Source organism: Chaetodon auriga, chromosome 4, assembly GCF_051107435.1.
Source record: "Chaetodon auriga isolate fChaAug3 chromosome 4, fChaAug3.hap1, whole genome shotgun sequence".
Lineage (NCBI taxonomy): Eukaryota > Metazoa > Chordata > Actinopteri > Chaetodontiformes > Chaetodontidae > Chaetodon > Chaetodon auriga.
Window position 1 is genome coordinate 9043743 of NC_135077.1, and position 22716 is coordinate 9066458.

General features: G+C 43.1%; 1 protein-coding gene across 6 annotated transcripts in view; it reads right to left on the bottom strand.

Moving 5' to 3' along the window:
* Positions 1–392: 392 nt before the first annotated feature.
* The window catches only part of tbc1d1 (TBC1 (tre-2/USP6, BUB2, cdc16) domain family, member 1), a 43726-nt gene continuing 21402 nt past the window's right edge, over positions 393–22716 (bottom strand). For 5 of the 6 annotated variants that reach the window (XM_076728219.1, XM_076728220.1, XM_076728218.1 and 2 more), the window contains 16 exons: positions 22405–22521; positions 22122–22247; positions 21805–21953; positions 21123–21383; positions 20024–20140; positions 19539–19652; positions 19248–19381; positions 14043–14243; positions 10009–10170; positions 8343–8501; positions 6752–6852; positions 6381–6524; positions 5484–5643; positions 4095–4264; positions 2120–2296; positions 393–2039 (listed from right to left, as the gene is read on the bottom strand). In XM_076728219.1, the coding sequence (XP_076584334.1) occupies positions 1746–2039; positions 2120–2296; positions 4095–4264; positions 5484–5643; positions 6381–6524; positions 6752–6852; positions 8343–8501; positions 10009–10170; positions 14043–14243; positions 19248–19381; positions 19539–19652; positions 20024–20140; positions 21123–21383; positions 21805–21953; positions 22122–22247; positions 22405–22521 (2586 nt within the window). In that variant the 3' untranslated portion in view covers positions 393–1745. The remainder of the gene's footprint in view (positions 2040–2119; positions 2297–4094; positions 4265–5483; positions 5644–6380; positions 6525–6751; positions 6853–8342; positions 8502–10008; positions 10171–14042; positions 14244–19247; positions 19382–19538; positions 19653–20023; positions 20141–21122; positions 21384–21804; positions 21954–22121; positions 22248–22404; positions 22522–22716) is intronic. The other variant, XM_076728221.1, reaches the window with a different exon arrangement.

The following is a 22716-nucleotide window of genomic DNA, read 5'->3' on the forward strand; positions in this document are numbered from 1 at the left end:
GTGTTTGTAACACACAGAACTGAGATGCTTCTTCATTATCTGTAACTAAAATCATCTTAGAGTCTCAGTCTTATTGTGCATTCTTTAAGATTTCTCTGGCTGGGGTCCTGCTGCTGCTTTTTGTTGTGTACACACACATACATGCATACTAACAGCACCACAACTCGCCCCAACATGCTTTTCCTTCAACCTCAGGAGAAGTTCCTGGAAAGAAAAGCGTGTCTCTGTTTTAAATACTGTGTACAGCATATCTCCATACACTTGAAACCTCATATCAGGGACGTAGTATTCAAAGTGACTGGCATGTTTAGACAGGAGGTGGGACAACCTTCACCGACACCTGTGAGGTCATGCTGCATGCAGGCAAACAAACACGAGAAGAAAAGTGGCTTCAGACGCGCTGACGGGGTATGAAATGTATTTGTTGAGTACGGAATAAACAATAATGACAATAATCAATTAAAACAACACATGTGCAAGGACAGTCGGAGTAAAAATATCTATACAGTGTAAATCAACAGATTGGTTGCCATCAGTGAAGTGCACAGGCACGCAGACACGCGGTAACACTTTCAGACATCACACACCGAGCTGCAGCTCAGGGTGAAGGAATTCAGTGTGTTCAATACAGTAAATGACTCATAGCTGACAGATTGTCTCAACAGCAGAGGTTTCCTATTTGAAGTTTCAGACACAAGTGTTTCTTTTTTCAGCCATTTAAATGAACTGATGGAGAAAAGTCTGCACTTCCCCTCACTGGAAAGGCACAACTACTGTTCAAAGAGCTTTCTGCTCAAACTGCATCTATTTCCCTTTCTACACAAATGGATCGACGCATATTCAAAGGTGAAAAAACAGGATGTGAAATCGACTGGATTTATTGTGTTCCACTTCCTGCAAACTACTGTAACTAAATGAAGTTTGAAACATACAGAGTCAAGAAACAAGAACCACGGAAGGCTAGAAATATGGAGGAGAAACCAGAAATAGTTCACCTCTGACCTCTGAATATGAACACCACCATCCCAGATCTAACAGACAGCTTATGACATATTCAACTTTTCTAACAGACAAACAAAAAAATCACTTTGTCATGAAGTTTATTTCTTCACCCGTCCCTTCATCTCACTTTCTCGTCACACTTATTTTTTCCTTTGGAAACGTTTCGTCTTTGTATCGCTACCATGTCACGAGTGAGCATGATCAATAACACGTTCTTTGTTCGAGCTTGTTTTACATTAATAAAGGACATTCTTTGGCTATTTTAGCCTCGTTGCATCTGACACATCCACACGAGCCCTCTCGCAGGAGCATAAAAGCCATCAGTGAAGACACTCACACACATATAAAGACACAAACATACACGTACAGGTGCAAATGTAACTGCTTTGTTTGTACAGTAGAGGCCCAGCGGGACAGTGCTATGTTTGGGGACTGTTGGTCAAATCACATGTTCATCTATATTTGTTTGAGACTGGAAGAGGACACTTGAGTCATTTTGGGAAAATGCTCAAGGGTGCCATTCTTTTTTTCTTTTTCTTTCTCTTTTAACCTCATCCCCATTTTTGTTAAATTTCCATTCTCCTCTCTGTTTTCTGTATTTCCTCTTTTTGTTAAAACATTCACGAGCTGGGAAGAGGATAAAGGTCGAGGTCGGGAGGCGTCTTACTCGACCTCCTCGTGGGCATTCCATAACCGGCTCCTCCTCCGGTCCACCTCACCATTTGGGAAACTATTAGGTGTGGTTATGAACCCTCTGGAAGAGCCAGAGGGTGGAGAAGGGAGTCCACAGTCCTGTTCGCCAGCCCCTCCACCTTTGCTGTTGCTATGACTTGTCTTTCAGAGGGTGGGGGCAGTGTGTGTCCATCAGGGGTGGTGTGTATGCCGAGGCTCACGAGGAGGTCCTGGAGGCGTGTGACGGTGCTCGCTAGCTGCTTCTTCTCCTCCTCCAGTGCGGAAACCTGCTCCTTCAGCCGGCCCTCCGACTGGGTCAAAGCCTCCACTCGGCTCTCCAGGCTGCAGACGCGAGCATGTGACACCTGTGGGTGGGACAGAGTGATGGTCAAAATGAACAAAGTGAAAATAACTTGTGTGTGTGCGCGTGTGTGCGCGTGTGTACCTGCAGCTCCTCCAGCAGGTCGAGGTTCTGCTGTCGGAGGCTCTGATTGGTCCTCTCCAGCTGTGCAGCTCGCTGGTGTTGGTTGAGGGTCGGGGGCGTGTCCAGCAGCTCATCCTGCAGGACGTGGTACTCCACCTCATAGGCCTGGAGCTGCTTGGACATATCCATCTCACAAACCTAATGCACAAAGAACGTGTTTACAGTGCACTGCAATAATAATAATAAAAAAAAAACCCTGACATCCATCCTCTCTGAGTGGCAGATTGTAAACAGCAAACATCCACATTCATAAACACACATGAGCCAAAAGCACCTCATCTACACTCTTTGTGGCCTTTCCCTCCTCACATTCCTTTGTTGTTATGATTGTTCCTGTTTGTCACTTCCTGATTGACTGTTGACACTTCTTTGAAACAAGGGAACCTTCCTTCTCGTGAAACACAGATTTGAAGAAAAATTCTGCTTAAGAATCTCATTTTTCTAGTTTTCTCAGAGTGCTTTGAATCTTCCCTTGTTTGCATTTGTTGTGCCGTTCAACTCCAGAGAGCACTTATTAACTTTATTGGACAGGCAGTAAGAATAAAGTGGCAACATCAGCATTTGTCTTTGTTTTTGCTGTCTGACTAACCTGTGGGTTTGTTTAATGCTTGTAAAACCGTCTGACTGCAGCCTGAAGGGGTCAGAGCAATGTCATCATCACTGATAAGAATGATCGGAAAACTATGAACAAAAGGTTGCATGAAGCTGGAAAGTGCTGATTACACAGATTTAGCAGATTGTTTTCTACATACAAATTCCATATTAGAGCATGATAGAAAATAAACATCCTGAAGTACACGCCCTGTAAAGTTTTTTCTTCTCTTGAAACTGTGAGTCACACCACATTTCACATATCGACAAACTGATGCGGATAAGCAGTGCTTGAGGGGAAGTCCCGGCAAGCTTGAGCATGACTCAACACCTTTTGTTATCGCATGCAAATTATAAGGTAAATGCATGCTTTCTAAACTAAGGCGTACCTTGATGATATCCGCCCATTTGTCTGACGCATCAAACATGTGTCAGCTCCTCCTATCTCCAGACAACTGACAACTTACACTACTTTACACGCCAACTCAAATGTTCTGTCTTGACATCAGTTTACACGGGACTGACTGAGAAAAGATTCTCTGATCAGGACTCCAAACTGTTTGACTATTCAAAACAGGAGCCTGATATTATTGGCATAAAGTAGTTTTCCTGTTGTTCCATCACAAATACTAATGAATGAGGTGACATGACCTCACTGAAATTCATCAGCTGTCATGAGGAGAGGGTGTGGTTCACATTAATCACATCTGTCACTCAAGCGGATCATTGTTCTCAAATTTTCCTGTTTTGTTATCAAGCTAATTATATTGTCTCTTTATTACCGCCACGAGCTGTGAAATCACATATATATATCTGTTTAGGGACCTGAGGGAAGTTACATAGTTTCGTGAGTACATTCAGTGACTCAAGAACATCATGTGCTGTACAAGAACAGACATGGTAATCATAATTAATTAATCATAATAACAAGTATTTAGTGTGTAAAGAAACCTTTATATATTGTATTCCTCTGTGCCACAAACATCCATTGTTGTTCAGAAACTAGTAAGAACGCATTAATGAGCCACACGTTCCTTCGTTATGATGGATGTGGGAATTGTAGTTTCTTCTGGGTCAATGTCATGCTGCAGGGAAAACAATACCAGAGACTAAAAGTCAGCACATTTCAGTCTGTGCTGCTTCAATATTGCCCATTCTTTTGTTATTCTGAGTTCTATAACTTCATGGAAGTGCACATCTAAATAACTGTACCCGTTCAATCCTTGGCTGAAAACAGTCCCTGACAAATCTGCCATGAGACCAGGTCCATTAAAGGAATCACTTTGTATTGGATCCCAGTTAGGCGATTAAAGGTTACACATTACTGACAGTTTGTTTTTCTAACCTGGTTGATGGTTTTCTCCATCTGCACCAGGCCCAGATTGGGCAGCGTGGTCTTGATGAAGTCCACTATGGACTCCAGGCTCTCATGCTGCAGGATCAGAGGCTTGTGGCTCCCCAGCAGGCTCAAGGCCACCTTAAAGATGACCTCCGACCCCTGGAGGAACAACATGTCTGACAGAGGAGAGGGAAAGGTTATAGAAGAAGAAAGAGAAATAAAAAAGACAATGAGACAGGTGGTTGGAAAAAGCCCTGACGTGGCACTTTTTTTTTTTTTTTCTTTTTACAATTATGTAACAAAATTAATAATGACAGGCGCTTTATAATGCAGCTTACTGTGTTGACTGGTGACTTAAAGGGTTTTTTAAATGATAAATGCTTTGACGTCAATAAAGAAGGTTTAAGCAAACATAAATATAGGCCAGGGTGAATATGGAGAGGCGGAGTAGGTGTGTGTGTTTGTGTGCGTGCTTTGAATGCATCAGGGTGGGGTAAGGGTTAGGCAGGATTGTATGAGATCATACAACAGATTAAGGAATGGGAGTGGAGGTGTGGAGCCTCACATGCTGTATGATATCAAAGACTTCACAGTGCTGTGATGATGCCCTCAAACTGTAACATGCACACGCACACACCCACAGACACAGACACAGACACACGTGTACACACACACACACACACACACACACACACACACACACTGTGTTATGCTCAGATGAGCACGAGGAGCCAGTGAGTCTGGTTCAGTGACTGAACACCGTGCATGAAATTAGGCATGAAAACAACGGTAAGGAAGGAATGAGGGAGATAGAAGCGAAGACATGGAGAAAAAAGACGTATACAATGGACTGAGGGTGTGACGATATTTACACAAATGATTAAAGGTCACTTTAAGGGAAAACGACAGTCTGGTACTGACTAAAGAATGCTTTATGTCAAATGTGTCTGTGTGTACACGACTCACTATCAGAGACATTATTCCAAAGAAACCGAAGTATAATTTGGAGGAAAAGTTTAGATTATGATCATTAAACTTGACTCCATACTTAAAAACAAACAATGCCACTCCCATCTCCTTTGTCCCGCTGCCAAAGGTATTAGATTGCTTATATGTACATTACTTTACAACCTTCTATTCCTCGTTTGCCTTGCCCTAGTTTCCTTTTTTCCACCCTTCTCCTCCACCATTCTATCACTCTGGATGCAAGATTTAATTAGAAGAGTTAACCACGGAGACAATCTTAACATTTCTGTGGAAGCCCCCACCACTCTGCACCTTATCTACATCTAAACTCCTGCGCTTTTCCTCAGGAAGAAGAAACACTGCAGTGACCAAGTAAAACAAGACTGCGGTTTGTGAGCGCAGATGCATGCGCACACTCTCAAAACTTACCGAAGACTCTGGCCACGAAGCCGAGGGGGAAATGTGAGGCGAAGGCGGTGAGAAACCAGGGGGTGGCGTATAAGCTGGGCCCGATCTCCTGCTGCTCGAGGTGGCTGTAAAGGTCCCTGTGGTAGTCGTGGAGCAGCCGCGACAACTGGTACATCTGAATCTGACATGAAAAACATACCAGAGATTTGTTCATGTTGGTCTGACTGGGAGCTTGTGGTGGAGTGCACATTATGTACAGATTGTGCTTTTACATATGGTTCTGAAGTTGGCTCAGTTGTGCATTAAGGAGTTAGGGCATAGCTATGGCTTCTATGCACGTAGCTGTAGCATGACATGCTATTGAGATGCCACACGGAGACCACTGACCTCCGCTCTTTTTCAGTGACACACAAGTAGCGAGTCATTTCCACTGCAACCCTTCTGCTCGCTGTGAGCGTCAGTCTCTATCACAGCCAGTAAAAGAATGAAAAAACCCCGACTGCCCAGTAATACTCTTCTTTACCACAGTTGTACAGTACATCGGTCTAATGCTGCAATAGTTCTATCAAAGGGGGAAAACTCACACTGAATTTTAAGTGAATAACTACACCACCGGCATCTATGGTGGGACTCCTGTTAATTGCTTCCATCAAATATAAATCCATAAACTTCACTGCAAACCAGGCATCAGTGACCACCTCAAAACCAAACCAATGGTGCCACTTTGTCAGACTGTAATTCTGACCACAGACAGGAGGAATGAGATGCATTAAATATCATACATATGAGATGAATGGCCTGATTGATGAACAGCTGATGAGCTGTGGTCCGACCTTTTGATCGAAGCATGACTTGCATGAATAACGGGGGAAAATGATTTAGATTAAGGGGTGTAGGGTGTGTGTGTGTGTATTTTACCTGCAGTATAATCATGTCAGGCCTGTACTGTTTGCGGAGCCCCACGTCATACATCAGAAATTTGAGCATGTTGAAGGCGTCCTCTTCCCCCATGTGTAACAGCAGCACTCCAGCAATGAAGGACAGGCCCTGACAGTAGCCCACCTACAATAACAACAATAACGAACTTGACTCCTGTACAGAGAAGCAAGGTGTGTGTGTGTGTGTGTGTGTGTGTGTGTGTGTGGGTGGGGGGGCTTAAGCCTAAAAGACAGTTGACAATTCCATTATGTGAACTGAGTGAGGAGAAGATAGACACCCCAAAAACAATGTGAAATCCAGAAATAATCCAGAAATCCAGAGAGAATACAAGAAGAAGAAATGAATGATACCTCGGGGTCCAGCAGTGAGTAGGCTTTCAGTAAATTATACAGAGAGAGTTGTCCTGCCCCCAGCTGGGCTTGAAAATACGGATGGGTGGGAAAAGTGCGACCTGGGACACAAGAAGAGAGCAAGACATGATCTATGTTACAAAACATCTGCACTGTTTATATTTAGTATAAAAAACTGTGCCAGACTGAGATCAACCTGATACACAGCTCCGAACGCAATCACAGTTTTAATTGATTGACTTGATTTCGCCTGACATACTGCTGGAAAGAATCTGAGTGAATGATCCATAAGACAGCAAAGCCTCTGGGTGTGGACCACGTGTTTGAACAAAGCATAAACTCCGCTAAACTCTGCCTCAGGGACACCAGACTTCACACTTTGCTGTTGATGTTCACAAAAGGTGCTCGGTGCATGAGCGTGTGCCAACCCATTTCAAGCTGCCTACAAACACGCTGGTGAAAACGCACGCACGCACGCACACACGCGCGTGAATGCAGCTTTAAGCAAAGACCGCATAACCTATTTCAGAAGCTTATGGCGTAACGGACATGTGCCTTTCATACATGATAGCATAATGACCTGAAATCTGTAAAGAACATTCTTAACATGGACAGGCTGGTAATTGGCAGGTGGGTGCGTGTGTGTTTTGAAACTGTGAACATCTTGGCTTACAGTGTGTGACAGTGGGGCTTTGGTGAAGACAATGATGGCGGTGTGAGTGTGTATGCCTGGAATGTGCTGTGGGGGCTTTATGTTTGTGAACATAATGCCAGCATTCCCTCCCCTGCTTGAAGGAAAGACAGTGTGTATGAGTCTGTCCCGCTGAATGAAAGGTGTGGTGCGCTTAACAACCCGAAATTCTAAACTTTCATCCTCTGGCCTAACTTATGTTAAGCGGCCTTGAGATGCAAACAATGTGTTTTTATCGTAGAGCGTATAACACCTTTATATTGGGCCATGTTACCAACTGTCTCTGTGTGTGCTGTTACCTCCGTCCCCACCCCATCTGATGCAAAGTGAATAACACGATAGTAAGATGAAAGGCACAGGGTCAATAGCAACAACGGAGGAGTTACGCTGCTACAGGGACAGATGTGTGGGTGGATGTGTGTATGTATGTGTGATTGAGGGTGTTAAATGGGTGGGGTGTAGATACTGTATGTATGAATGTGTGTGTGTGGGTTTTGGGTAGGAGGTGTTGTGAAAAATTGAGGGTGAAAGCGTTAAAATGAGGTTTGAGGCATGGTAATATAGAGGGTTTCTGCAGAGTTCACTAAATTGGATTTGAGACTTTTTCCGACCTTTCAACGACACAAAAAAGAAAATCTAAGACCCTTTTACATGATCGCTCCTGTCAAAGAATGATGGGAAACCAGTAGGGGCAGTAAGATCTACAATTATCTATTAAGCGCGTACAATTCGTTCACGTGCTTGCACACACACACAGAAACATTTACAAACACACATGCATTCCCTAGACCCTCGCACTAACCTTCATTCATTCTATACAGCAGAATAGCTTCACAATTAAACATCTAAAAAAAAACGAGTTTGTCTGTGTGTGTGTGTATTATGCGTGTGTCCAAGTACCCAGATCTATGAGGATGGCGTGTTGCTGCGAGGTGAGCTGTTTCAGCAGCTCTTTGTATGGAGTGTGATTGGTGGGGGGTCGGGAGGGGACCGTCTGCCTGAGCAGGTACTGTTCCGAGAGAAACTTCCAGATCTCGCCCCGATGCTGCCTTGGAACACCTGCGGGAGAAGACGGAGATGAAAGAGGGTGGGGTTGGGTGGGGTATTGCAAAGGTGGTGTGACATTTTAACTGCTTTAACCGATAGCTGTTCAGGTTCAGACCTTGTGAAAACCAGATTGCTATCAGTAGTATGCAAATCCTTCCCGTAGTATGCAAATCATAAGGTGATCTGATGCCAAGACTTGACAATGTGGTGAATCACTGTTGGATGAAGCTACTCAGAGGAGCTTCACTTGGATTGTTAAAATGCCTTCATGTCAGCGCAGTAATTAGTTTGACTGAGTGACAGATAGACAGAGTTTGTTAGCCCACAGAACATGTTTCTAAATGGTGCGAGGGTGCAGTGTTTTCCCTTGAGCGTAGAGATTCATTCTTGGCTAAGTAAGTAAACACTGCATTTAAAATGTTTATCAGAAACATTTTCCCTGATTCCAGCATAATTTTAATTCCATGGACTCACCATCACCAAATGACTGCCTTGTGGACTTCTTAGATTACAAACAGAGGGGTTAGAGCAGTGTTACGTCTTTATTAGAACCAATTAGATTTAAGCTCTTTCAGTAAAACCAGTCTGATCTGCTGGCTGACTGAGCAGTCGGGGCTTAAAGCTAAATGTCAGCTCTTTGGGATATGCACCTATCTGCTTTCTGGCGGAGAGTTAGATGAGGAGATTGATACCATTCTCATGTCTGTAGGATAAACACACTGTGAGCCTGCAGCCAGTTAGCTTACCTTACTGCAAAGACTGGAAACAGGAGGACACAGCCAGCCTGGTTTGTCTAAAGTCACCTACCAGCATATTTAAATTGCAACACCATTTGAAGGTTGCATCTGAACTCTCAGCAGAAACTTCCTGGAGTCCACTGATCCTGGTGGTGACAGTTACATGACCCCCCATAGAACTACAAATTCTTATTCTAATACTTCGGCGTATTAAAAAACATGATATAACGTGTTTATTAGTGAGCTTCAGAGGTGCTGGTAGGTCCTTGTGACCTTGTAGCTTTAATCCAGACCCCCTATCAGATGGTGTGGCTGCTGTTTGAATGTCATCATCTTGTGTCATTATCTAGCTCTTGAGGCTACTTTACTGACTTCCACCACTGCTGTTAACTGGTGAGCAGCCTTTCTGAGTGTGTTTGTACTTTGGATCATGCTTGTTATGTTTGAGGCAGAGGGCAGGAGAGATAACCTTACTGTCTTCTGTGCAGAACATGCTGATATTAGAAAAAGGACAGAACAGAAAGCCTTGACAATGAGAGCGGACACTGGGGGACGAAGTTGACGAAGGAAAATACACTTCATGGAATTTATGCTCTTTTCTTTTGCTGTATTTGGGAAAAGGGCCTGAGCTGAAGATAAGGACAAAACTTACAATACATATTTTCAGTTTTGGAGCGTTATACCTTAAGCGTTAGTCAATATTTGCTAATACCTAGTGATTTTGAAAAAGAACAAACATTTCCAAGAAGCACTGATATGTATTTGTGGAGTCAAACATGTACCTTGTGCAACAGCCGCATGTATGGTCTCTCTGTCAAATTTGACTTTTGCCCTCCCAGGAGTTCCCAGCATTTTCTCCCAGACCAGAGTGACGTCCTTGAGACACGGAGTGATTTCCTCGTAATCCAGCTTCAGGCGCTTGTTCTGCAGGTCACTCTCTGAGGCTGAAAATGTAAACAAACAGACAAAACACATCAATGATGACAGTACAGTGACAGTAATCCTGTGGTATGTGTCTGTGTGTTTGTGTGTGTGTCGGTCCTTGGCTTGGTGAAACCGAGGTACCATCGTTGTAACTGGGAAAACCTGGCAGGTGCTCCTGAAAGCCACTGAAGCCCATCTGCTCAGAAGCCAGGGTGCTGCTCTCGTCACCAGAGCATTTTTTCTTGTCCTTTCAGTTCTGTACTGCACTGCACTGAGAAAACGCGCCTCGCATCAGCTACTCCTCTCACGACAACAGAAACAGTGCAGAGGAGGAAATGTGACTGTGACTGCAGGCTAAAACGATTTACCTTAAGTCAGAAGAAGAAATCAATTCAGTTTTATGAAATAAAAACATTCAGCAGTTACGAAGCTGCATTATCATCCTTTATGAGTTGTGTTTCTGGCCACCTGATGAAACTTAGTCCAATATTCACTCTATTTTAGTTCTGTTTTTGGTCTCTACCATCTCCTATGGGAAATATTTGGCTATTCAGCTGCTAAATGCTCCACCAACTAGTCTCTAGCCATGTTTGTCTGCTGTTTGGTGCTGATCAAGTGGCGCACAGTAGGTTTTTAGAGTTTTTTCACCAAAAACAACTGTCTCCTGTGGGTGAAAACAAAGCTATGCTGCTTTTGAAATATTAATTTTATGTCAGTAACTCTTGGTTATAGCATCAGAAGGTTATTTTAAAGAGCAATGCAGGGCCACAGCTCTGCCTGACCCTCCACAACATCCTGTTGCTGGACTTCACAATGCATCACTCAGCTGGAATACAGTGTTAGTTTGTGCATGACTCACTGGGAGCGAGTCGATCAAGGAATATCACAGAGAGCCTTTGGACAGGACTTATTATTCTTACTATTCTAAAACATTCCCCCTCTGTGACATAAGATGACTTTTTTTGCGTGCTATCAAATTCATTCAGGGAAACCTTGGCCCTGGATTCAACACAGATTAACACAACATGTGAACTTAAGAGAAAAACACAAACTGTGAATTCCGTTGCAACATGTTGACACCAGTGATCAAAGAAGGTGAGGGCACACCCAGGGCCCCTCATCTGTTCCTCTCTTTCTGACAACACCCTTCCTCTCTCCCTCCCCTAATCTCTTAACCCATAGCCCTTGCCTTCTTCTCTTTTTCGCCAACATTCAACTCTTTCTTCTCCTTCAATCCTACATTTGTCTCATCTGTCAACCACACTCTCCCTCTCCCTTTTCTCCCTCCTTCCCCTTGTGGACTTTCCCACCCTTTCCGCTCATGTGTGGTGTCCACCCAGTGACCAGCTGCAGCTTGGCAGAGTTGGGAAGAGTGACATCATCACTCTGGGACAGGAAAGAGACAGCAGGCCACTTCCCGCTCCAATCTGAACTGACACCTTCCGGGAAACGGAGGGGAAATTAGGTGTGCAGCCAACAGGGGGATATTAAGCTGTGTGTATTTTCACCAGCAAAAGTCAACTGAGGCAATTCTAATAACAACACAGCTTTAATGAACAAACTGAGAATATGCAAAGTCAGTGCCTTGCAAAAGTACAGCGCTTTGCATAGAACTCACACTAAAATCTAGAATAAACACATCTAAAAATACACTTGGCACCAGATAAATTGAGAGCATCTCAAGAGGTCTGAGTGCTTTTTATGAGGCGCTGTATATCATGGCCTCAGCAATCAAAGACAGAAAAGTAGCGGGAGTGACCTGGAATGCGTATTCTGGATAATAGAGGAAGAAAACTTGGACGGAGCAGAAGCTGACACACCCAGAGTAAGAATAGATGCTGTTGGAGAGGCCGTGGCTCTGCTGTCTGTCTTATCAGCTGTCTGGAGCAGGCAGAGTCTAGTCCATTAGGACTCGCTCATTGGCTGCAGCCCAGCCAGCGCGGCTCAGTCCCTCCACACTCTAACCTCTCCTCGCCTCCCATTTTTCTCCCTTTCTGTCGCCGGAACACTCCACCCATGATAGCACATAACAAGATAGGATACCCCACCCTGGAGCTGACAAAGACACACAGACACAGTGATGGAAGAGCACACACACACTCTTTCACAGTTGACCCATAAACCAGGCAGCAAGGAGAGAGATAAACTGAAAGAATGGAGGACAGGGAGTTGAGCTCCACCCAGACAAATAACGGACAGAAAGGTGGAGCGTACCCTACGGGAAGAATAAAACACAATAAAAGTATAGACGCCCATGAAAGCTGCCAAATTCTCTGGATGTGTATGCTGGTGTGTATGGCATGAGTGCAAGTCTGTGTGTGTGTGTGTGTGTGTCTGTGTGTGTGTGTGTATGACAGAGGCTGAATAGAATGACGTTGCTGTCCAGACTTGTTTTTCTTACATCAATATTGACCCACATTCTCTCCATTGACACTCTGTTATATAGGCAATCTTTTCTATCTATGTGGTGAATCAAGCATTGTGTGTGTGTGTGTGTGAATTAATCATTTGTATACAGTGCAGGTAGTTAGGTGTGGTGGATAGCAAGGTGTGTGTTGATAGGTGCCAACTGGGTCAGGAAAGAGGTGGTGCACTTGGCACACCCTTAGATATGCCTACCAGCAAACAAGCACAGACACACACACACACACACACACACACACACACACACACACACACACACACACACACACATACAAGTATGTGTTATATAACCTGTTCATTTGTGGTGAACTAAAAGCAGGTGTGAACTTGATAACCTAACCTGTGTGTGTGTGTGTGTGTGTGTGCACATCTGGAAAGGCAAGTTGCCAGAGATGGATTAAGACTTCTGGAGAAACCAACTCATCATCTAATTGGATAGCATCACCACATGAGTGATGCCAACGCTACTTAATGAGACAATGCTGGCTGCTCGCCTTCTTGTCATGCAGACAAATTAACCTTTACAGGACCATGCAGCGACAAAATATAATGTGATTCAATAACTTTGTCGATAGTGGCCAAAAGGGCTGTAGTTTAGCAAAGAAAATTTTGGTCCACTGAAATTCTACACGCTTTTGACTAATCTAATGCTCGATGGGGAGGGGGGGGGGGTCTGCACATCCTCTCTAGATTAGTTCTGATGTTGGCTCTGATGCAGCTGCCTCTCTCTAATAAACGCACCGCAACCCTGACCTTACCTAAACATTATCCAGAGGTTGTATGTGAGAACACAAATGTCCAAATCAGTTGGACTGGACATTAAACAGACTTAACCCTGTCAGTACAAAATGCATATAATATCCAATTGAGCCCATGTGTGAATAGAGCACTTGATAACGCCACTACTCGTCTAAACCAAATGAAATATATATAATATAGGTGAGAATCTTCAGAGGCGCCTTTCCTTTGTAACACCAGCAACTGTCCGACCAATGAGAAATTGGTTGGACAAGAGGATATTAGCACAGCAACAATTCCTCAATTAATCAACTCATTGGTCGAAGACAAATAATCACCAACTCTTTTGATAATCAATTAATCATTTCAGTCATTTTTCAAGCAAACATTTGCTGGGTGCAGCTTCTTAAATGTCAGGATTTGTTGGTTTTCTGTGTCATTTATGATGCAGTGGCCGAGGCACTAAATGTCACATTCGCAATAACTGCTGTTCTTGTCTTCAGGAAGCTGGAAGACATTCAAGTCTTGGTTCACTTTGACAGGACACACTGGCTGCTGCCTGCAGTATGGGATGGGTCACTTTCACCACAGCACTGTGCACTGCAATGTTAGTGTTAATGCTAATTCGAAGATTAAGAGAGATTATAGTGCTCATTGTAGTGAAGCTTATTTTGATTTACGTGTTTAATGTATTCTTGTGTGTGTGTGATTTATCATCCATCACACTCACCCTGTAGTTTCTGGTTCTCCCTCTCCATCCTCTGCAGCAGGATCTGCTGCAGGATGGCCTTCCTCCAGAGCTCCCTCAGCTCCTCTTTGCTCCTTTTCTTCCTCTCCTCGGGCGCCACCCTGATGGACGAATCACCGCTTCCTCCAACTCCCACCTGGCCCACGCATACTCGACCCCCCTCTAGACAGGGATCCCCCCGCTCTGAAAGACACATCAAATTATGTTAAAGTTAGATCAGATAACACATTACATTAGGTGTCTATTGTTGCACGAAATACGAGAATACAGGAAAGCGATAACCATAGAAATAAAAATAAATGTTATATATATTATAAGCAGGTTGTCTGAAACAACCGAGCTTGATAGGAGAAAGGAAAATTAATTATCTGAAGAAATATTTGATCTGAATTTTAAAAATGCATAAACATTATTCAGTAATCTTATTAAATGAGTATTCTCATTTTCCATTGACTCAGAATATGACATTTTTTTTAACTTTGCCAACTGACCCACAATCAAAGTAGGCAGGTGAATTCAATTTACAGCAATCGCTTGGACACTCTTGAATAACAATAATAAAAAAAAATGCTAAACATAGATCTATTTGACACAGTCAACGCACACACAGGAAAAAAATGTGTTTGTGTGACTCCACCCCAAAGTACAGGGTGGATCCCAAACCTCAAAATACCCTGTGTTGTTTAGAGGAAGGACACAGCAACTATCCAGATAGCACTTGCTTCTCTTTCAGTTCATCGAACGCGCGCACACACACACACACACACACACACACACACACACACACACACACACCCACCCACACATGAAACCTTGCACTTCTATCCTTGTGAGAACCCTCATCGACATAATGAATTCCCTCACTCTAACACACAAATGCACACGCACGCATACCTGAGCTTGCCTTCAGTATGTAAATTTGATGCTTATCTTTCCAAAAAGTCTTCTGAGGAAATTTATAAAATATATCATTTAGAAATATGTCAGGTAAGTCACCCTTTCAGTCCAGCGGCAGATACACTATAATATGTAATGCTTGTTGTCCAATGCAATGCTTGCTGTGATCGTATCTAAGCAGTGGATGCTTTGGAAATGTTTGGATGTCTTTTTAACTTTTAACTTTTGACCTGCTCCCTTTCCTCAAGAGGCTCTGCCTCATGCCAGGCTGCCAGTGTAAATAAGAATTTGCTCTTAATGACTTGCCTAGTTCAATAAAAGGTTAAATAATAATAAAACAAGACAAACCAACAGTACATAGACACATTACATACATACATACATACATGCATGCATACACACATGCATAGGCACACATGATGACAATAGGGTTCTTTGTGCCAGATGAGGTTACCGTTTACGTATGCCTTTGTGTCTGTGTCAGGAAGACTTTCCAAGACCTGCCAAAAGCAGCGGAGTCACTATACAAACATGCAACCCTTGAGTTATAAGAGCAGTGAAGGCACAGACACACACGGAGACGACAAACCCTCTTAACATAGTTATGACTTTGTTAGACAAACACAGACTGCTACACTGCCTCAACAGAACACTGCTGAAGAGTTGGCTTTCAGGTGTGAAAAACTCAAGCATGCACACACACACACTTGCACAAAGTGGCATGATCCACTCCCTGAGCAAACACTCCAACTTGGCCAGAACCAAGTCCCCAGTGCGCGCACACACACACACACAACATGCAAAGTGGGTCAACGAGGCTGGCGCTTTGCTTTGGCGCTGTCTGTGTGTGGACTGTCAACATGACCTTGAGACACCACCACCCCCTCCAACATGCACACGAACACACGAACACACACACACACAAACACACAAACACTCACTGGACACACCCATGACCTCATGTATGTAAGCACACGCATAAATACACACCCAGCATAGCACTGCATTCAGCCAGCACAAAGCCCATCACACTGTCCTGCTAAAAGCACCACTGCTCCATTACCTCACGGCAGTTGGCTATCAAAATAAACTTCAGGTGCAGATTTCATTGACGATGACGAGAAATAACTTTCGTGCAGTTTACCTGTTTGATTTGAAAAGGAAACTTAGTGCACAATGACAAGCCTAAACCTGGCTAATCCCTGATGAGCAGCATGTGCAGAGGGAAGGCAGATAAAAGGTCACATTAGTCCCACATTCCTGGTGCATTTATTAGACCCAAATACAGAATCCAGAGAGGCGTGTACAAATTAACAGGAACGCTTTAAGGTGTAATGTAATTCATTATTCCTGTGACAGAAGGCCCTTGCTTAGTTGTTGTTGAGATCGCATCAGAGACATGTTAATTGAATTGTATGCAAATGTTTTGTAGCTGTGGTGTGTTGCAAATTTGCAAATTTTACACTTTGGCACCCTCTGATGGTGGCATAAAAAAGACACTGCGGCAGACAGAAGTGCATGGCTTTCTGCACATAGTGGCTAAAATATCCTGTTACTGTTCACTGCCTTCAGTCAGTGCTGGGAGTTTAACATGGACAAGTCTTCCTCTTTGCCAGTGCAGTCTTCTTGTGTTAGGCTGTCAGGACTTTGGGATGTTTAATACCAGTCATCTGTACAGCTGCCTTTGTAGGTGTGATTTAATTACACTCATTCATATTTTTTCTTATGCCGTGTTTTTGTCAATGCACTCGTTTGCCTGTACAAAGTCACAACTGAAACGGGAGCTACACGCGTCAGTTCTATTAGGTTGAATGAAAATTAACAGCAAGAGCTTCGGAGTCTAAACAACACCAGCATTGCAGGACTTATCAAAACAGACACCTCTATTATTTTTGGCATGGCATGTGTCACTGCAGGTGGACCCACCATCCCATGATAGCATATTGCCATTGTTTACTTTGCAAGATCAGTGCCAGCTGATGCCTCAGAATCATTTTTTCCTGACTCTTCATCTCACTCGGCATAACCCCGTTACTGTATATCACATCTCTACTCTTGTGACAGTATTTGAAATAACACTGAAAAAAATATGTTTGACCTGCTGATGTTTTGAGGTATTTTGGATTTAAGGCAGTTCACAGTGACACAAAGACAGTGGCATAGTAGTTACAGCCTGAAATTTTCACTATTTTCTCACATTTTTATAGACCAAATGATTAATAAAAAATAAGTGATAGTGTGAAAATAGCTGATGGTTGCAATCAAAATTCACTGAAACCAGCTTTGCAAGCTGGCTAAAGCATTTACAAGACACGACAACATCTCTTTTCAACGCATAATAGAGACACTGGTATAATAAAGTGTAATAAAAACCAATTTCCTTTCTTTGGTTAACTTACAGGTACTATGTATGAACATGTTTTATATGAACATGTGTCATGAATTTCCCACAAGGAGTTTTTCTTTTTACTTTGTTTGCTGTTTTTACAGGCCTTACAGTGGAGCTACAGTGTGACCAACCCATCTATCTCAACTGTCAACACTTGCTCTGTCACACACACGTGCACACGCACACACACACAGTACATAATAATTATCAAAAAGCAGGATCTGAGGACATGCAAGCACATGAATGATTCCCACGTCTGCACACACAGGCAGACACACACACATATACTGAGATAAGGTGGATTGATATTTCTAAGTTACTGGCAATATTTCTAAAGCAATATTTCACTAAATGTAGTGTTACTCTTTCTAGAAGAAGAATCGGGGGGAGACATTCCCCTTTACTGTCACATGACATGCACATGCGAAACACTGCACACGAAGGTGAAATTGAACATGTCTTCCGCGTTTCCACGAACATGTCTTATACTGAATGAGCCCCTGGATATTTTGGTCTTAAGTTTAGACTCTAAAGAGTTGACTGCTCTAGCATTTGCCTCCATAGCCATACTGTAGTAAATTTTCCCACTGATGGTCTACTTCATAATGCTAAAAAAACTGGGATTTCAAGAGGAAAAGTAAATTAGCTGTGTGTACCACCACTGGCCAAAATTGGTGGTTTGGTAGGCACTTTTCAGTACAAACAATCCCACAGCACTCCGAAATCCAAACCAAAAATACTTGAATGAACATGATTATGAGTGTATTAATGATCACCTCAAAAATTGGGGAAATATAGATAGCAAGAAGAGGAAAATCTGGCAAGAGGAAGGTGATAACAGCCAATTCAAGATCAAGCTGGAGAGAAACAGCTGTGATAAAGTGATCTATTTCCCTTCCCCTTTTCTACGTGGACGTAACATCATCTTACATGAAATAGTGACACAGAGTGGACAGGCTTTGTCACTGCACCACTGTCTACACATCCGGACCTGTTACGGGTGTTTGTAATAATAACACAGGTGAAGCAGCACATTGCTCATGCTGCTATTTTGGTAGGATGTTAAGCACACGTGTATGCGTAAGAACACGTGTGTTTCCACAAGTGTCGTGACCTGGAACTGAACATGTTGTAATTTACAACTGGAGCATGCAAAGTATTCTGAAGGTGAAGATCTCAGCTGTCACTGGTCTTTAATGCAACAGACATGCTTACACTTTGACGTAATCTCTGGGAGACTTTGGTGACGATAAGCAAAACATCATTCACTGTATCAAACTCGCTTACATGCACATTTGTGTGGAGTCTTGTTTAAGTGTAAAACATTAGAGCAGCGTGTTTTATTTCAGCTTTGCAGGCAGGTATCATTGATTTTGTCCCTGATGAGCTGGGGTAATGTTTACATTTCTGTGCACTCCCTTTATTTTCTCCATAATTAAAAAAATAATATGGTTGATTTGAGCTGTTTTTTCCAGGCTGAAAAGTGCAGTATGTATTTCAATCTAGAGTATGTAAGTACCAAGGAAATACTACTCATATCCAGTCTGTGGTAGAAAAGGAACAGTAACTGAATACTTGTTGAAAGTTATTTTTTGTACTTGATGCAACATCTGTTGTAGCCTACAGTCAATGCTAACCTACTCAAATCTGTTGTAATGCTGCCTTTGTTATCCATTTCATTGTGATTCTGCTCTTAAAAGCAAAGGTGGTATCTAGTCCTCTAAATATATTTCACTATGTTTGCAGGGTAAATGCAGCAGCATGACTTCTTCGTGGACAAACAGTGAAACACTTTGTGGGGACTGAGTCACCAAGTGTAAATCAAAGGAAACTGGGTGGGGCTCCATTGAGAGAGAGATGTTCTTGAACAGGGTCAAATCAAACAGCGTGTCCAAACTTACCATTGCTTTCTGTGTTCTTCTGAGGTGTAGCGACTCGTAGGAAGATCTGCTGCCTCCACGAGTGGCGGTGGCTGCGCAGAGGGCTTTCCCCTACCCCACATGCTGCACTTGGTGTAGACAGAGCTGCTACATCACTGAAACACATTCAACCACACACACATGAATGGTTACATAATATGCCCAAATAAACATTCAGGATATATCAAAAAATGGAGACATAAAATCAGTTAAAGTCATCCATATCTATGCTGGACACACTAACGTGATTATTTGGTGTACATGTGTGTGTACCTGCTCCTTAGCTCGGGAGAATCATTCTCATGGACAGGGGCCAGAAATTGAAATTTCAGAAAATTAGGGACAGAGGAGGAGGAGTGAAGACGAGCACGCAGATCGCCCAGGGTACTGAGATGGAGAGATGGGAGTGAAAAAAGGAGGCAGAAAACAGATAAAAAGAAACTTAAGCCCCATTCACACAGAGAGACACATGGCTTATGAGAAATGCTTTTGAGCTCCATTGATTTCAATGGAAGGATGTGACTCCTCCATTAACAAAGGCTGCCACACGGCTGTATCTTTTATTACAGCGTGCTGAAGTGAAAAAAGCTGAAAATTATTCTATTTTTGAAGAGATTCAGCTTGGATTACTTTTACACAGGGCCTTACATAGCAACATGGAAAACAAGGTCAAAAGAAGGTTTGAACAACGAATGAGTGCACACAGAACAGATAAAGGAGATACTGAGTTGAACAGACAGCCAGCGGAGGATTCTCACCTTCTTCTATTGAGCCGGGCTCCAGCAGAAGGTGAGGAAGGATGATGAGCGAGAAGAGGAGAGTGAGATGAAGGGCAGGGAGGAATGGGAGGAAGGGTGGAGTCGGTTGGGACATGTCTGAGAAACGGTGCAAATAAAGAAAGAGAAAGCCAAGAGAAAGAGAGCAAAGATTGTCAAAGATACTGAAACAGTGTAAAAATAGAAAAAAGGTGAAGAGAAAGAGGAAGAGAGGTAGAGCTGGAAGGCAGTTTATGTGAGTGGAATTGGATTTTGGTTTGTGATAATGTTGTTTTTAACTATAAATATTGTCTTTTCCTGGTTTAAATGGTAACTTTATGACTATAAATGATACCACATAACATTCGGTATTTACTGACTGTTATACCTGAATGAAATTGTAAGAGCACTCCACTGACTTAGCATTGAACTCCTATAACAGTCAGACTCATAATGGACAGTTAAAAAAGTCTAAATTTCGATGCAGCAGAACCAGAAATTTTTTTTGTTTCACACTTTCTTCTTCAAAACCCAGCGTCTACATCACCCACAATGTAACATTACCTACACTCCACTAGGAGCTTTGGCTGTGCTATGCTAGTAGCGGCCAATATAGCCTTGAGCTGCTAGCCTCAAGCAGAGATGAGGAGTGGGCTGTAGAGGTCTACCAAGTTTTTCCCAAGTTTTTATCTTATTATCATACAGCATGGTGGGAAAATACCACAAAGCCTGTACGTTTAAAGGCAACTGTTACCAATCCTCTCTCATTTTCGTCCAGCTCAACTTAGTATCTCATGGCAGTGAGATCCCTTCAGATGAGAAACTAATTAAACTGGTGGGCACTATTTCTACACATGATTAACACCTAACATGTTGTAATATGTGATGGCTTTTGTTTTGTTTTGTTTTTTGGTTCATAAAACAAACTATCAGGTTTCAACAGTCAATGATTGAGCCCTGGAAATACTTTGTCCAACACTGGCATGTACTTATGTGATCTCATAATACTGAATTCTACTGAATAAAATCAATTCCTCAATTGGACATTTACTTGTCTACCTGTACAAACACACAGACAAACACGCACACACACTCTCTTTACTTGCTCTGGTGCGGAGTGTCGGTGCTGACGGAGTAGTGTCGTACGAGCTTGGGCTTGGAGGCTGCAGTAGGGTCCTGTGGTGTGTGAGTTAGTATGTGCACCGGTGAGTACTCTGCTGAGGAAGGGGTGGGAGGGTGGCTGAAGGTGCTGGCCCGTCGGCGGAAGCCCTGTGGCTGAGCATCACCGGGTAAAGAAGAGGAGGAGGATGAGAGGGGGAGAGAGGAGTCAAGGCGTTTCAGGTCTCCTGTTGAGTTGTGGCACCTAAAGATGATGAGGAAAAGTATGTGAGGAAGACTACACAGTGTCCACAATACATGACCACCTACACAGCTATAAGTAGAGTTTTATTATAAGGCCCCATTGATATTGGTCCAGCTCCAATTTTCCTATTCTGGAGGTTATTTTTCGAGTGCCCCCTACCAAGAGCTGTTGTCTGTGTATAAGGAGGAGTGGTCTTGACTGCTGTTAACAGCAAAGATAATGGAGGAGCTGTCACCTCCTTCTCAGTTGTCCCTTGAACTCAGGGTAAAAACAAACAAACAAACAAAAAAACCTTTTAATCACAAAAATTTTTCTTCTTAAATCAGAGTAAAACAAGGAGCTGCTGTGACCTTTACAGCACTGACTGTTCTGACTCAAGGTATGAGTCAGTGTGCAGGCATGTGTGTTTAAGTGTGTTTACCTGAGTGGGCTGGTGGGGCGCAGCTGGGTGGAGGGAGGCAAGGGGTCATCCAGACAAGGATGGTCCTGGCTGCTTTTGACCGTACAAGTGGAAGAGCCGCTGTCACTTCCGACACTATTGTCCCTCTGAGCTCTGGTCTTGCTGCTCGCCTGCAAAATACACACACACGCCCAGGTTATGTATAGTATGTGGCTTTTACATGTAACTAAAAACACTACTCTAAGGACCTTTTTCACGTAATATCCTATGTCTATGTGTTAAAATGTAAGGAGTGATAATTCTGAGCATTACTGAATACAAATAAAGAGCACTGTTACCTTCCAGATCCCCTCCAGGGACTCAGTGAGAGAGCGCTTGGCTCGGCTCTTGAACTGCTCAAGTCGCTGCCGACTGCTACTCTGCTGCTGAGCCTCCACCGGGGCTGGAGCTGCATCCTCACACACCTACATACACACGGAGAGAGAAAGGGGGGCATAGACAGAAAGCAAGACAGTGAATGAGAGACAGGTCCTCACAAGTGTAGTATGACACATTAAAAATATGAAATACTTTTTTCCAGTTATCTTTCCTCTGTGAGCTACAGTAGTATACAAAATCTACCTGTTTGCTGTCTCCACACAGTGTGTGCTGATGGCTCCTCTGTCTCTCCTCATACAGACTCCTCAAAGAGGCCATCACCAACTCATTCTCCTCCTGATCGCTCTTAGGACGAGCCCTCTGAAACGCACACACGTCAAACATCATCAAACATCTTTTTTTTTTTTTTTTTTATTATATTTTTGTTCAACCCTGGCCCTGATATATGGAGAACAGTTTGTAAATGTTGACCAAAAAGTAGTGTCCAGCTTTGAAGGTTTCGTACTGTATGTTACATAACAGCACTGGATACATTGTGCTGTTTTGTGCAGCAGG